The 16,218-nt window shown below is 41.0% G+C and overlaps 1 protein-coding gene across 1 annotated transcript; it reads right to left on the reverse strand.

Moving 5' to 3' along the window:
* Nucleotides 1-1,383: 1,383 nt before the first annotated feature.
* Nucleotides 1,384-10,658, reverse strand: LOC311096111 (galactose-specific lectin nattectin-like). Its single transcript, XM_084135083.1, has 6 exons — nt 10,599-10,658; nt 10,174-10,209; nt 2,896-2,975; nt 2,319-2,453; nt 1,677-1,785; nt 1,384-1,546 (listed from the first exon to the last, which is right to left on the reverse strand). The coding sequence occupies exons 1-6, from the start codon at nt 10,654-10,656 to the stop codon at nt 1,488-1,490; spliced, it is 477 nt and encodes a 158-aa protein (XP_083991209.1). The 5' UTR covers nt 10,657-10,658; the 3' UTR covers nt 1,384-1,487.
* Between the last annotated feature and the right edge of the window lie 5,560 nt (nt 10,659-16,218).

Genomic DNA, 16,218 nt, shown 5'->3' on the forward strand with positions numbered 1-16,218 from the left:
TGGCATTTCACGTTGCGATGTTTTGAAATGCGTACGCGGCGGCTACAGGAGCTTCCAATCGCGAGGGAACAATTTTGCATTGTAGGCATAACTAGGGATGCAATAACGCCACCAACAACAACCAAAACTAGGCTACTCATTGCATGTAAACTAATTGTAACATTTCATTGTGAATCAAATTAAAATGTTCTTCTCTTTGCAAACGTAGGCAGAGGCATATAGTGACAGATTAATTCAATAATGTTGCAAAGATATTGCATCAATCCATATGTTTCATTAGGCTACTAGGCTATTTGTTTTGCCTTACTGTTTATTCATTTAGGCTATTTATTCAGTTATTCATCATCTTCTCAGACCTGTCACTCATCATCGTAGGGGAGGGGTTTGGAATCATTCCCGCGTTACAATCATCAGCCAATCAAGGTGGTCACTTCAGTCAAGCTCGTGCATGAGTAATGACGTCATACATAGCAACGAAGACTCACTCTTAGTTTAGGAGTTGTCATTTTTCTTTACTAAGAGTAGGTCTGAAAGGCGTTGTGAATAACTTTTAAGAGAAAACTCCTAGCTAAAATCTTTTAGTGCGATTTAGGAGAACTCCTAGTGGTAAGATAAAATGCTTTGTGAATACGGCCCCTGATCAAATTGCGATATGGACTAGTGTCTGTGAATATTTGACTATTTAAATATGAATTCTACATGTTCTGTGCGAATGATTGAATGCCACAGTTACATTACAGGCTCACCAAAATAAAAGCAATTGACAAATACTGTATATTACTATTGTACAGTAGAACATACTTTTCAAAGAACAGTAATATAAAACAATATTCGAATATAACACATTTTCTGTACCAAAAAATTAAAGCCAATTTGCAGCCAATCACGTCATGCCTCTTGTCATTTTCAAATACTGCATTTACTGAGCTTTCACGAGTTAGTCTGTGGATTTGCCATGATCGCCGTCCTTCATGCCTTACAGGAAGTTGATGCATATGAAAAAATGTCATATAGACTACTTGGTTTTGGAGAAAGTGGAGTAAATACATGACATTTATTAAAGGTACAGGATAATAACCTGGTAGTGAGACACAAAAATAAGAGTGGCTTTAATATATTTGGTGAGTGTGACTAACTTTTTCACATTATAATTTTACTTGTTTAATTATTTATTTATTTTTTGGGATTTAGTCAAGCAATCCCCTTGTTGTTGTTTTTTTTTTTTACTTTTGGTGCCATTTTAGGATGCCAAATTGCTTATTCTAACTTGTGTTGGTGAGAAAAGAGAGACTGTGGAGTGATACCCAAATTATAAAATGGTGTTTAACAGGTGTCACTGACTCATTAACTTATCATTAACAAAACACAATCAAACAAACACAATTAACCTTCTTTAAAACACTTTTATTACCTCCATTGAACATTTCTAAAGGAAAGTAAATGAGTTAAAGGTGCTTGTTTCTTCTATTGATTTTTCACATGCTGGTTCAGTTCACACACACAAACGGCTTATTTGTTAAACATGGGTCATCATTCCAGTTGCCATCTGTTGCAAGATAAAACAAAATATCTGTTTTAATCATTTGTGTATTATAAAAAAAAAAAAAAAAAAAAAAAAAAAAAAGTTTATTTAGTCTATTTAGATTAGTTTATGAGCATTAACAGCAGTTACTTACAGTCAAAGTTCATCTCAAGGCAGTGCTGTCCATGAAGGTTATCGGGCTGATAAGGCGACCATATTTGAAAGTTCATTTCGGTTCCATCACTCCAGAGCCAAACTCCCTCCTGTGAACAGAAGAGAAAAAAGACATTGTGTTTATGTCCACAGCTCACATGGCTTAATTTAATCTTTATTCATCTAAAAGATTATTTCGCATTAGCAATAACCCCGTCTCCACTTTAAAAATGTCAGAAATCTAAACAGAAATGAACAGAAATTATTTCACAGAAAGGGTATCAGTAAAGAATATGTGAAGAATATTTAAGGCAGGGCTAAATTGCTCAATTATCAATATCAGCCATCTATTTCACATCTGTAAAGCTGATTTGACATCAGAAGGTGTCGATAAGGTTATAATAGTAAAAAACATTTAGAGGATTCTTTGGCCAAAAATATGTTCCACAATGGTGTGTTTTTATCTTTTTTTTGTAATTAGCTTTTTTTTTTTGGTCCTCAGAATAGTTTGTTAAGGGCATTGGCAACCATGAGATGGGCACCTATCTTTATGCATTTAAAAAAAAAAATAATAATAATGTAACTGTAAATGCCCAGTAGCACAAAAAGCATGATAAAAAAAAGAAAAAAAAGAATTGCATACATGAACAGCATCATTTCCTCCAATCCAGGCACGAGTTGTGGCCTGAGTTTCGGATCTAATCAGGTTCTGTATAAAAGTGTACTCATCATGGCTGTGCACAGAAGCAAGGTTCCCATCAAACTGCAAACATAATTTCTGTAGAGACATGAGTAAAGACCAATATTTAAAAAAAAAAAGGAAAAAAAGAAGGAAAAAAAGTGTTATTTTGAATTAATTTTCCAAAATCTGTGACATGCCTTCAAATTTATTATTGTACAAAAGAAGTATAAAATCTGCCTTTTGAGACAGGACTACTTTTGTAGAAAAGGTTCTGCTTATACTGTATATATAGATTAGATATAATTAATCTAGTTTTTAAGTGATCCTAACACACTACTCTCATGATAACATGAAATGTGTTGTGTCTGTATTTTCCTAGTTAACTTTTTTTTTTTTTTTTTTAATTGAGGAACAAGTTGAAATTATTTTCCTGCAATAATTAACAGGTGTCACAGATGTTTACAGAGCTTAAGTTGTATTTAACCAAAAATATACTTATATGATTTTTACGTCATATTACAAGCTGGATGTATCATACCTCTGCATTAATCCACATTTGAGCGTTATTGAAAAACTTGAAGCATCTGCATCCAAAGGCAGTCCATCCTGCCCAACAGACTGTTAAAGGGAAGTCTTGTGTGTTATTATTATTTTTATTTTTTTTACCAATTCATGTAATTAAATTGATAACTTTCATTTAAAGGTATTAAAGGTACAGTATGTAACTGAGATATACATATGACAGTTTATCTGTTCAATAAAACACCTTACTAACCACTATCTAACTTCAGCCACTAACTAAACACTAACTTACTTCTTTCACTAACTAACTTCTAAGTAAGCACTGCCACTAACTAACCACTAATGTAAGACTTGATTTTCCAGCTAAGACAAAAGCTGAGATAAAACTCATCCTACAATAAAGCCATAAAACGCACCCTTGACAGAAGATCGCAAAGAAAGAGCACAGGACATTGTCTTGTCTAAACTTTTCTCCTTTCTTATCTCAGCACCTCCCTCTCCCTCCACCCTTCCTCTTTCCCTGAGTCAAGTCACCAAAAATTCACAAAAAATGTCTATATATATATATATATCACAAATGATGTATCTTGTGAATCTATTGTTTTTCCTTTTCATGTTTGGTATCATTTTAAGTGTGATTGGTAAAATGGTCTTAATTTCATTGCAGTCATTGGTATAATGAGAAAGACTGAGAACTTAGGAGAATTCTGTTCTCCTCTTTGGGTGATGTCTCTTCAAGATATCTGATAACTCTCTCCTCTCCCCCGGAACCGGGTGAGTCCCCTCATCCACACCCCGATCTACGGTCTCCACGAGAGGCTGTACTTCGGCTGGTGGCCAGGGTGACCTGAGGGTGACGGTGTGGAATAAACTGCCAATTTGTCCACGGTCCACACCCCCCTCTCCAGCGTTGGTACCCGCGAGTGTTCAGACTGAGACCGCTGGTCCCTCTACGGAGGCCCCGCGGATCTCTTTCGGCGCTCCAGAGGAGGATGCAATGTCGATCGCTGCATCACAAGGTGGGCCGGAGTCATCGGGAAGTGAAGATTCGGCTGTGCTGCCACCTCCGGGTGTTCCAGCATTGCCCGAGTCAGATCCCTGCCACCCGACCCTGTGTGCTCGCGGCTGGATGATTGGATTTTGGGTGCGGCCGCTGACCCCCGTCGGCATCCAACCCAAATACCTTTCTTCCCGGACGTGCATGAGGAGGTCACGCGGTCCTGGAAGACACCATTGTCTTCCTGCGATCACTCTTTGACCTACTCTGCCTTTCCTCCCCTCGATAAGGCCACTGCCTGTGGGTACACTGGGGTTCCCCCGGTGGAACGTTTCGTCGCGATGCAGCTGTGTCCGGCAAGCGCTTCCTCTCGTGGTGACCCTAAGCACCCATCCAAAGCCTGTAGATTTTCGTCTACCCTGGTGGCGAAATCTTACAGAGCACCGGGACAGGCAGCCGCCTCTTTGCATGCCATGGCCATCCTGCAGGTCTACCAGGCCCAGGTGATCAGGGACATGCACGAGGGCAGGACTGACCCAGGGCTCTTTGATGAGCTGCATGCCGCCACCGACCTTGCTCTCTGAGTGACGAAGGTGACCGCACAGTCCCTGGGCCAGGTGATGTCCACAGCTGTGGTCCAGGAGAGACATTTCTGGCTGAACCTGGCCGATATGCGGGAGGCTGAGCGGACTCCTCTGCTCGACACCCCCATATCCCAGGCCGGCCTCTTCGGCGGTGCGGTCGAGGACATTGCCCAACAGTTCTCGACCGCTCAGAAGCAGACTGAGGCTATTAAGCATATTCTGCCCAGACGGCCCGCTGCTGCCTCCTCCCAGCCGTCGGCACAGAATCCTCAGCCTGCTCGCCGCCGAGGGCGCCCTCCTGCAGCTCCCGCTCCTCCCGCACGGCCCCAGCAGCAGCCTCCACCCGGGTCGCGTCGTGGAGGAAGTCGCAGGAAGGTGCCACAGCTCTCTTCGGCCCCGCGCCCCGCTAAATGCCAGGCTAAGCGGTGCCCCTGAGACGGGCTGCTCAGGGTTGGCAACTAGTTTTTTTCAGGAGATGGTAGCAGGGCCACTCCTTCCCCCGGTGGAGGGCCGGGGGAAAATCTTTTGTTCTCCACTCCCCGCTGCTTGTCCAACGACAAGCAGTACCCTAATGTGGTTAAAGACAGAACTGGTTCCCCCAACCCTGAGCACACAGAGTTCTCGGACCATAGTGCGCACCGCCCACGGGTCCCACCACTATCGTCCCCCTCTGTCACAGAGTTCTCGGATGACAGCATGTGCCACCCACGGGCCACGCTCCTCTCATCCTCTTCTGTCGCCAGACCCCTGCCAGAGCACGGCCCCGTGGGACGCTGGTCCTCCCCTGGCCTCCTCTGGCAGGACGCGGCTAATGACCGTACCCCTGCACAGGGCCGCTATGCCACCCTCGGCTGGGCCGGTCATTCCGCCTCACTGCACCACCGAATGACCCCGCTGGCGCAGTTTCTGGGAGCCTGGCTAGAGCTTCCCGGACTGTCCCGCTGGGTCGCGAGAACCATCAGGCTCGGCTACGCGATTCAGTTCGCGCGGTCTCCTCCCCCGCTTCAGGGGGAGGCTTTTACAGCCCCTACTGGAAAAATTCCGGTGGGCTACGGCCAATCCTCGACCTGCGTGTCTTGAACCGCTCCCTTCACAGGCTGCCGTTCAAGATGCTCACGGCCAAACGCATCCTCCAGTACGTGCGGCCACAGGATTTGTTTGCAGTGATCAACCTGAAGATCTTGCGCAAGATCAGGGAGGATGAGGAGCAGGAGTCATTTTGGTTTCCCTGTATTGGCACAACCGGACCTGGTTCCCAGAACTAGTACTCCTCATGACAGCACCTCCCTGGCCAATTCCCCTGAGGAAGGACCTGCTTTCTCAGGGACGGGGCACCCTATGGCACTCTCGTCCTGATCTTTGGAACCTCCACGTGTGGCTCCTGGACGGGACGAGACAGGTTTGAGTACCCTACCACCAGCGGTGGTGGCTACCATCACTTCCGCTAGAGCATCGTCCACGAGGCATGCCTATGCATTGAAGTGGAACCTCTCCGTCAACTGGTGTTCTTCTAAACATCAAGAACCCACGAAATGCCCGATCAGTGTCGTGCTTCCTTCCTGCAAGAGGGGTTGGAGCGAAGGCTGTCTCCCTCCACCCTGAAAGTGTATGTTGCCGCCACTGCCGCACATCACAACGCAGTTGATGGTAAGTCTCTGGGAAAGCACGACCTGATCATCAGGTTCCTGAGGGGAGCGAGGAGACTGAATCATCCTCGTCCTCCCCTCGTACCCTCTTGGGACCTCTCAGTGGTTCTAACTGCCCTGCAGAGTGCTCCCTTTGAGCCTCTGCAATCAGTGGAGCTTAAGTTTCTGTCAATGTCAGCGCTCCTGGTTGCATTGGCCTCTATCAAGAGAGTAGGGGACCTGCATGCATTTTCGGTTGACGAAGCGTGCCTGGAACTCTCACGTGATCCTGAGACCCCGGCCTGGATATGTGCCCAAGGTTCCCACCACACCCTTTCGAGACCAGGTGGTGAACCTGCAAGCGCTGCCCTTGGAGGAGGCAGACTCAGCCTTGGCACTGCTCTGTCCGGTACGCACCCTCCGTGCTTACGCAGACAGAACACAGTGTTTCAGGACCTCAGTCCAGCTCTTTGTCTGTTATGGTAGGAAGCTGAAGGGAAAGGTTCTCTCCAAGCAAAGGTTGTCTCACTGGATAGTGGACGCCATTGCTTTGGCATACCAGCAGCAAGGTCGACCATGCCCCCTTGGTGTGACGGCCCACTCCACTCGGAGTGTGGCATCCTCTTGCATGGCGCCTCGCTAACAGACATTTGTAGAGCTGCAGGCTGGGTGACACCTAACACATTTGCGATATTCTATTATCTTCGAGTGGAGCCAGTTTCTTCTCATGTACTCGCTTCAACTAGTCAGTACTAGATTCTGCTCAGGTGTCGTCGCTTGCTCGCCATTACACTCCACGGACAGGATACGTGCGATATTTCCTCGGGTGAGCCTAATAAGCCCTGAGTTCCTCCAGCACTGTTGACGTCAACGCCAGAGTTATGCCACCGGCAGCTTTCGTGCTTGGCTAGGTGCATCCATGTGCATGGTTCCTCCTCTGGGCGACCCCCACATGTGTATTTCAACTGTAAGCCTCTCTGAGCATGTGTCTTTCCCTCGGCAAGCCACCTTGCCACCCCTGGGGTTGAAATATTCCACCTGCGGCTGGACACCGCAGTGTTACTCCATATGCAGCCCCTCAGGGTCATATGTGTATTCTAAGTCCCCCCCTTCGGGCTGGGCATAATTGCATATTTCCGCTGTGATATGCTTCCCAGTGTACCTTGGTATTCCTGTGTTAAGTAGGACTCCTTCGTCCGTGCCAGTCTCACGATAGGGAGCTCAGTCTTACGCAGGGCACTGGAAAACAGCCGAGGTGGCGTGATTAGACTGGAGACCCCATTCGTCGTCATTCGACGTAACTCAGAGTGACCACGAAAGGGAACGTCTCCCTGCCACTTCCGCTGTACCGCTGGGATCGCCGGAGTTCAGTCTAGGCTCCTCAGCGAAGAAACATATCTGCATGTTGCCGGCGTACTTCCTTATATACCCACGAGGTGGGGTGGAGTTACACTATGCAAATTCTGCAGACTCATGGCATTTCATTGCCATTGGCTCATTTTCTATACTCGAAGCTGATAGGCTTTCTAAGCGAAACCCCATTCGTCGTCATCCGACATAATGTCTCCGTTCCCTACTCAGGGAATGAGTAACCAGGATCTTCCCCCATACAGTGCTGTGTCAGTGTTTTCCTGTTGGAAAGTCCTGACACACCACTGTGGTGTCTCTGTCAAGAATGCATTGCTTACTTTTAGAGTCATCTTTGAGTAAATTATGTCATGTATTTATTATTTCTGAATTGGCTTTTAATCATTTACTTCTGTAATTGGCATGATACATTTTTACCTGACAAATAAATGTTACATCTTGATTTATTCTGAAGTTTTCTGAAATCATTATTTTAGTAGATTATGAGGAGGCTGGTGCTACCACAGCTCAATAGGTCAAACTAAAGGCGCATATGAACAGAGCAGTAGGCACGTCATCTGAAGACCTTTTGATTTCTGTCTATCACTGACTTGGCAAGTTGTACGGAAGTGGCTAAATAAACTACACTTTTTTGCATGAGTGAGCAGTAGGCAACTGACTTAAGAGGTATTAAGCACATTTAGCTCCTAAACTGTGGAATGGCCTTCCTGATATTGTTCGAGGCTCAGACTCGCTGTCCCAGTTTAAAACTAGATTAAAGACACATCTCTTTAGGTAAACGTTCGCATAATACTACCTTTTATACTACAGGTGAATCATATCGAATGCATTAATATTATGAACAGCAGCAATGCTAATTATTTCCCATCTGCTTTTCTGTCGTTATCTCGGGACGCTAGTAAATAGAGTTTGTCAGTTCCAGTTTGTATCCAGCCTCTCATGGAACCTTCAGATGCCCCAACACCCGTGAAGAGACGACTCAACGCCTGTGAAGAGACGGCTCGACGCCTGTGAAGAGACGACTTGGCGCCTGTGAAGAGACAACTCAACGCTGGCCCTAAATAAATACATGATTAACTAACTGTATTTTTCTATGTACATTTCTGAAATGCACTTTCTGTAAAGCTGCTTTGAGACAATATGTATTGTGAAAAGCGCTATACAAATAAATTTGAATTGAATTGAATTGAATTGAATTATTAGCAAACCCTGCATCCACTGACTAAAGTCAGAACTGACAAGTTTGTGACCGTGAGAAACACAATCCGACTGACGCGATCTCTGTGCAGCATTGGGTCCATAATGAATTAATAACTGAAAGTATGGATACTCAGAATAATCAAAGATCTAAATTAAGTCATAATCAATATTACAATTATTTTCTAATAAGAAACACTATCTAAATTTGATTATCATTTGAAATTGGAGTCAGATTAAGTGTAACTAACCAACCTCTGCCACTATCTAACCTCTGCCACTAACTAACCACTATCTAACCTCTGCCACTAACTAACCTCTGCCACTAACTAACCTCTGCCACTAACTAACCACTACCTAACCTCTGCCACTATCTAACCTCTGCCACTATCTAACCTCTGCCACTAACTAACCACTACCAGGCTTACCATAGTGAATATATTTACATTTTATTTTAACACAGAAACACCATGATGTGAAGAGAAAGACATTTAAGATTTTGCACTCTTCCTAGTCACTAATAAGTAATTTTACATTAAAGCTACAATATGTAAGATTTTTGTAATAAAATATCCAAAAATCCCTTGCACAGTGTGATATATTTCCTACAGTTATGTACTTACAATCTCCCAAAAGTTCCCAAAGATTTTTAATTTCAGAGAAATTCCAATTTTAAATGATGGCTCATCCCTGTTCACTTGTCGCCTGTCAATGACGTAATATCCGTGTTATCCCAGGTTTCCGCTCGTACTGCCATAGTAACCATGGCGACAGACATGGACAACTGCGTTATATAGCTCAACATGATGAAATGTTAGAATATGATTAGTATGTTATTCTAATATTGATCTAGCTCACTGCTAGTCTCATACAGCCAGCAAACTAAAACATAGAATAACATTATAACTTTCAACACTCAAATGCAGTTTAGTGTGAAAGTGTAGAGCAAGTGAAACAGCGCTGCGTTACCTCACAAGTTTCATTCGTCTAATAAACTGACCTGTGTGAGTATTAATTCAACACTTGCGGGTAGTTCAGTAGAAATGTCCGTATTCCTATATATTCCTTTATATCCGCAGAACTCGTGTGTGGCGCTGATGTCTGTCTCTCATTAGCAATCGCGCCCTGCTTCATACCACAGTCATGTTAAAAACAGCAATGTATTCACTCATTCATAAACATTATTTCCCATAAACATTATTAGATCCTTTGGTATGATGGCAAGTTCCATGATTCCGCTTATCAGTGCGTCATCAATCTACGCCTTTGTTATTGTAAGAGGTTAGCGACCCCTAGTTGTGAAAAAGATTACATATTGTAGCTTTAATTATGCAAACCTGTTTTCCAGCAAAATTTTCTTGCTTCCAAGATGCTCTTTAGAACATTTTTAAAGCATGCTGGAGAACATGATCATCAGGTATTACACACACTTGTTAAGGTAGAGAAATGCAAAGGTCTTGGACTTTTGGACTGTACTATACATACACATTGACAAGAGAAGTAGAAGACTAGAGAAACCTTACAGCCACAACGTTTGTTTCCAACAGGATACGTTTCCTCTAAAAAAGAAAGAAATACTACATTATTAAAACAGAACTGCTAGTAGCAGCAGCAGCAGTAGTGGTACTGCTATAGTATTACTATTACTACTACCAAAAATAATATTAATAATAATAATAATAATAATAATATACTACGGATTAACACATACATTTGTTGATGTTTTTATTGTCAAAAGTAATAACATAAATACATTCATAAAAATCAACAACTTTAGCTGATATAGTGATATAATCGTTGTTTTATTGGCTAAATGTTATAATAATTAAGAAACAAACTCAGGTTTACTTTAGTGCACATACTCTATTAGACCATTCTTCTGATAAGGTGTTCTATAGTTCATGTTAAAATAACAGTTATGATATTAAGCGTGGAATAATGCTCTTACCTGAAGCACTCAAAGCTACGAGAAGACAGAGAGACAGGTAGACAGTCCAGACCGCCATTGTTTCTCTGAACCAGTTCAGTAAATTAATGTTGATGTCTGGATATTGCGTTGTGCAGCCCTGGGTTATCTTTATATACTGGAGGAGAGTTAGTTTATCATCACCTGCTCATGTTCTCACATCCTATATTATAGTTTGTACTTGACCCACTTCTATACATCAAAATCCCTTGTGTTAAATCAACACTGCTCAGGGCACATATTGTCCTACTCTAGAGTGTTAAAGTAACACTGAAGCAGTGTTAAAGTTGATGAGATAATTAAGTGATTAATTAAGTGATAACTGATCATTAGTAGTGACACCTAATGATAATGAGCAGAATAAATGAAGGACAGAGGAACAACAAGAACAGAAAAAAAGAGAAACACCAGAACTACAACTAACTTCATACACAGAGTTCACACTGAACGATATTAGCCCTGATTTTTGCTCGCCAACAGGTTTTGGGAGATCGCCGACAAATGCCTGATATCAAAATGCCTGGCAAATCAGTGCTCGCTCACGCGAGTGACAATCATGCAGTGTGAATTATCAGACACAATCTGAGAGAATCACAGACGAGTCGCAGACGCCCATGACATATTTGACATGGTAACTATCTGGACCTGTCGGAGGTTCACAATCCTGCTGTGTGAATGTGTTCTGACTGAAAACTACATCGGCGATGACCGACAGCCAATGAGAGAGCAAGATACAGGACAGCGGGATGTTCGGGGAGGAGTTATAGACCAGAATATCAGTATTTTAAGAGATATATTTACAATCATATCAAACAGAATTAAAGCACAAACATTTGCTTGAGCAGCAGCAACAGCAGCACAATGCAGAATTATTTATTTACCCCGACTCTCTTTGCAGAAACACAATCCTTGCTCTCGTCTCCCCGAACATTTCCTCCTGCATAATCCGTTTTTTTTTTTTTTCTCTCCTTTTCACTGCAAATCAGCGCACAGAGAATTTGGATCGCAATCTTCTTGCGGGCTATCATTATTAATAACAATTTAGGTCTCACACACGTGTGATCTTGCGTTATTTCCTTATCACTTCTCACATGTGTTTGGTTGTGAAATGTAGTTTGCGGACCAGACAGAAGTTGTTGGCAATTCTTTCTTTTGTAAAGTCATGCAGTGTGAAACCTCCCGTCGCAGATCGATCATGCAGTGTGAACACACACACCAGCAATTGAATGCTACCCCAGAGAGTCATGCAGTGTGAAAAGAACAGTGACCCGACTACTTTGAAAAGTGTGCAGTGTGAAGTCGGCATAAGATGAAATCAACTGAAGATAAAAGAAGACTTTAAATCTGGGAAGATCTCAGCAGAGGAGGATTAAACAACTCCACAAACAGCATTACCAGCTTCACTTATTACTAACCAGACTGACTTTATTTCTGTCAGACGTCTACAGAAGCTCTTATTGAGAATCAACAGAGGTTTAGATGTTGATGATTTATTGAAAATGTTTGGTCATCATTATGGTGATTAGTGTTTCATTTAGTTGGGCAGTTTGACTCTTGGCTTTTTATGTGAGTTTGTGGTCTTTGAAATATATATATATATAATTTTTTTTACCAAATACATAATTTGTTGTAAAGAAAGTCATATCATGATCAGGTGCACTTTATCAAACCATTATTATGATGTGAATTAATGCTGTTTTTGTGTGTGTGTGTGTGTGTGTGTGTGTGTGTGTGTGTGTGTGTGTGTGTGTGTGTGTGTGTGTGTGTGTGTGTGTGTGTGTTCTTGGTATGTATACAGAATAGATGAATATATATTATTCATCTATTCAGTAGTGTAATTTTGTAATTGCATCAGCCTACACGTTTAATGTTAATGCTGGAGAAGATGATCATCAGGGTTTACACAAACTTCTGGAGTTCAAGCACTTTTAGTGCTGATGTTATTGCATGAAAAGTGGGAAAACCCATATGAATTCTGAGATTCATGATGATTTTTCAGTTTTATTTGGATAATATAATGTGCATTGAAAATGTTGTATTAAATGATAAAGAATACAAACTTTTTTTATTTTTAATCAAATGAACACAACTGTTAATTTTAAGGTGAGACAATACAGGCAAAAAAGTTTTTTCATGCACCTGTCAACTTTGAGATTTTGCACTTTTTGGTGACTGGTGAAAAGAAAACATCCAAAATACACTTTTGAGTGTATTTTTTATAGCACTTTATCTATTTACATCTGTAGATTTCAACTACTGTCCATATTTTGAAAGGCTGTTTTCTCCTACACTGAGCCAGAAATCTCCGCTTCAGCAGCTTTACATACACCAAACTTTACAGTTTTATTCATATCTATATTTTGAAGGCTTTTACAGAGGGGTTTGTTCATATATAATTTATACAACATTTAATAATAATAATAATAAAAAAAAGTGTTTTAAAAAAATCTGGTTATTGATAGTATTTTTTTATTTATTTAGGAAGTGCTAAAAAGAGATATCCAAAATCTGCTTTGTAAAAAACAAACTGAAAAGGAATTTTGAACTTGACTTTATCCAATGTTCAGATTTTTGTTTAAACATTTCGGGAAACTTGTCATACAAAACATGACTGCAATTTTTAATGTAATCAATCAACTGGGGTAGTATTGTGATATCTTTTTTTACCCTATTCACCTGGTGTCGCCTTAAAGCTGAAACTATGTAATTTCTGTGACACTATGAAGATGTTGTATAAGTATTTTCACAAATGTGACAGCATTGTGTAAACAGAATGTGAGAAAGAGAACATGAGCAGTTGCTGGTATCAACATTACCTTGAATATGTCAAAGTCACTGACATACCTTGAATATGTGCTGCCGTCAGCAAATGCTGTACTTACTGAAAAATGTTTAACACATTTTATAGATGTGTAAACTATTCAACACATGTAAACGTGTTTCATATAATTTACAGGCAGCTCCTTTTTATAAATTATGTACAAACTGCATTTTTTTTAATTGAGGGGAGGGGGAAGGGGAAAAGGAGGAGGAATTGCAAGAAGGAGACTGTCCTCCTCCAAAAAAACGACCCCATTGGTATTACGCGTATTACGACCTATAGTTACGTTTTACAATGAAGTGCCCTCTAGCAGTCTTATAAATAATGACAGTCTCATTTATCGGGTGTGTTAGATCCTTAGATAGATCCTTTTCCAAAGATGGTAACACACACCCTATAGATATTTTGGGTAAAGGTCTTGTATCATGTGACTTCTCAGAATAGAATGGTAACATTCCATGCCTTTCTTCAGGCTTCCAATAGTCAAACCAAAGTCACACACAGAGAAAATAATAATGTACAAATATATAGCTAAATTACTTATTTTCTAAATAATAAAATCTTCTACACTCTCCATGAAATTTGAAAAATGTCTGGTTTTGTTTTCTTCCAGTTGCGCTCCATTTTTCTGGCTGCTCTCTTAAAACATCCAAGATCAAATGACACATCCAAGATGATATCATCGGGCTAATCATGATCTGGATAATTGGGTTCTTCGAACACACCTGTTGTTTATGATTTCACTGGACTGAGTTATCTGAGATAACTGCGTATTCATGCATTGGTTTTAAAGGGGATATGTATTGATAGTAGAAACATTGATCAGAAACACTGCTATTGGCTGCTCACCATGGCCAATGAACGCTAGAAGTCGAAGTTTATGCAGAAATTTGAATGTTTAATCAAAATGCAAGGGATGAAATTCTTTTGAAGTGTTGTTGCTAAATGTAACACTATCTAGTGTAAATGATAAATCACGTTTAATATTTGTGCTGGCTACTGTATACAGACCACCAGGGCACCATAAAGACTTTATCAAATAATTTGCTGATTTTCTATCAGAGTTAGTACTGGCTGCAGATAAAGTACTAATTGTTGGTGATTTTAATATACATACTGTTGTAGGATTGAGTGCGAACCAAAACACAAATGAATCTTCAGGGTAATTTGTTCAAACATAATTCCACACAGGACTCAACATTCCAGACACCAAATCACCAACCCCAGAGCCATAAAATCAGGCTCCAGCCAGTCTACCTAACCAACGAAAACCCCCAGCTAAGAACTTTATGGCTATGCAAGCTTCAAAGAGATGAGCCCAACTAAAAGGAAAACGTTGTCAGCGTTTGATAGTGTTGGAAAGTCTGATTGGTTCAGAGATGCCACAGCTTGGTGCTCGATCAAGATAACAGCAGAGAAGCTGCTGGACTCCACACAGACACAAAACAGACCCCAGTCTCCTTAAGGACCTCTGAATGACCCAGAGTTTTGAAATCACTTCAAACCAAAGAGACTGAGACTTTGACTACAAAAATACATAAAATCATCCCAAAACAATTCTCGATGGACTTATAATCAAACATCATGCAACTACATTTAATGTCTTAAACTGCTGATCTAAGTTACCTTGCTAACCATAGTGTTTCACTATAGTTTGGATATTTATATATTGCAGAGCTGATAGTTACAGCCGGTTCAAATGAACCGCGAACGAGTCATTTGCTCGGTTGTAATAAGTGATTCTTTCGAATTCCCTATAAATTAATTAATAATTCCTTTGAGCTAAATTGACCAGTCAGAATCACACAATTATCTTACACTGTATAGATAATGAAAAAGACGCTTTGGGATTGGCATTTAAAGACATTCTAAACTCTACTGGAGTTGTCTACATTATCGTAATCATACTCTAGATCTAATATTATCACATGGAATAGATGTTGATGCCGTTGAAATTGACATCTCAGATCATTATCTAGTTTCATGTAAATTACATTTAGCCAAGGCTGCAAAGCCGACTCCGTGTTATAAATATGTTCGACCTATCACTTCTGCCACTAAAGATTGCTTTATTAATAATCTTCCTAATCAGTTTCATCATCTCAGCATCCCGGATAGCTTAGAAGAACTTGATATTGCAACAGAAACTTTTAACTCTCTCTTTTCCAGCACTTTAGACACAGTTGCTCCTTTGCGCTTAAAGAAGATTAAAGAAAATAGTCCAACGCCTGAAAGATGTGAATAAAAATGATAATAATTCAGCCAGCGCACATACCTGTATTTACATCCTGTTTTCGGTCGAAGTCCATAGTAGTCGATTGTCGAGTTCACGCGCATAGGTTTAGTGCCTATGATCACGCGCGTAAACTCGACAATTGATTACTATGGACTTCGACCGAAAACAGGATGTAAATACAGGTATGTGCGCTGGCTGAATTATTATCATTTTTATTCACATCTTTCACATCTACTGCAGTCAGATTCACCCCTGATCACTCTGAAGGAATCACTCACATGACCTGTGCACTTGTAATGACACATCAAGGATGTTAAGAGGCTAAAAGCAGGTTTAAAACTTGCCCCATTGAAGTCAACAGGGTGAAAATTTTAAAAAGAGGATACCATGGTGTAGGCAACACCGATTTTTGTCGTTGTTCTCTGTACTGACAGCACTCCAAATTTACAAAAAAATGAGCTCATGTTAAAATTGACCGGAGTTCTCCTTTAAAAAGTCTTAAATTCAGTTTTATCAAATTAAATCCATAAAATGTCTTAAATATA

Source organism: Abramis brama (assembly GCF_963993115.1).
Source record: "Abramis brama genome assembly, chromosome: 1".
NCBI classification, from domain to species: Eukaryota; Metazoa; Chordata; class Actinopteri; order Cypriniformes; family Leuciscidae; genus Abramis; species Abramis brama.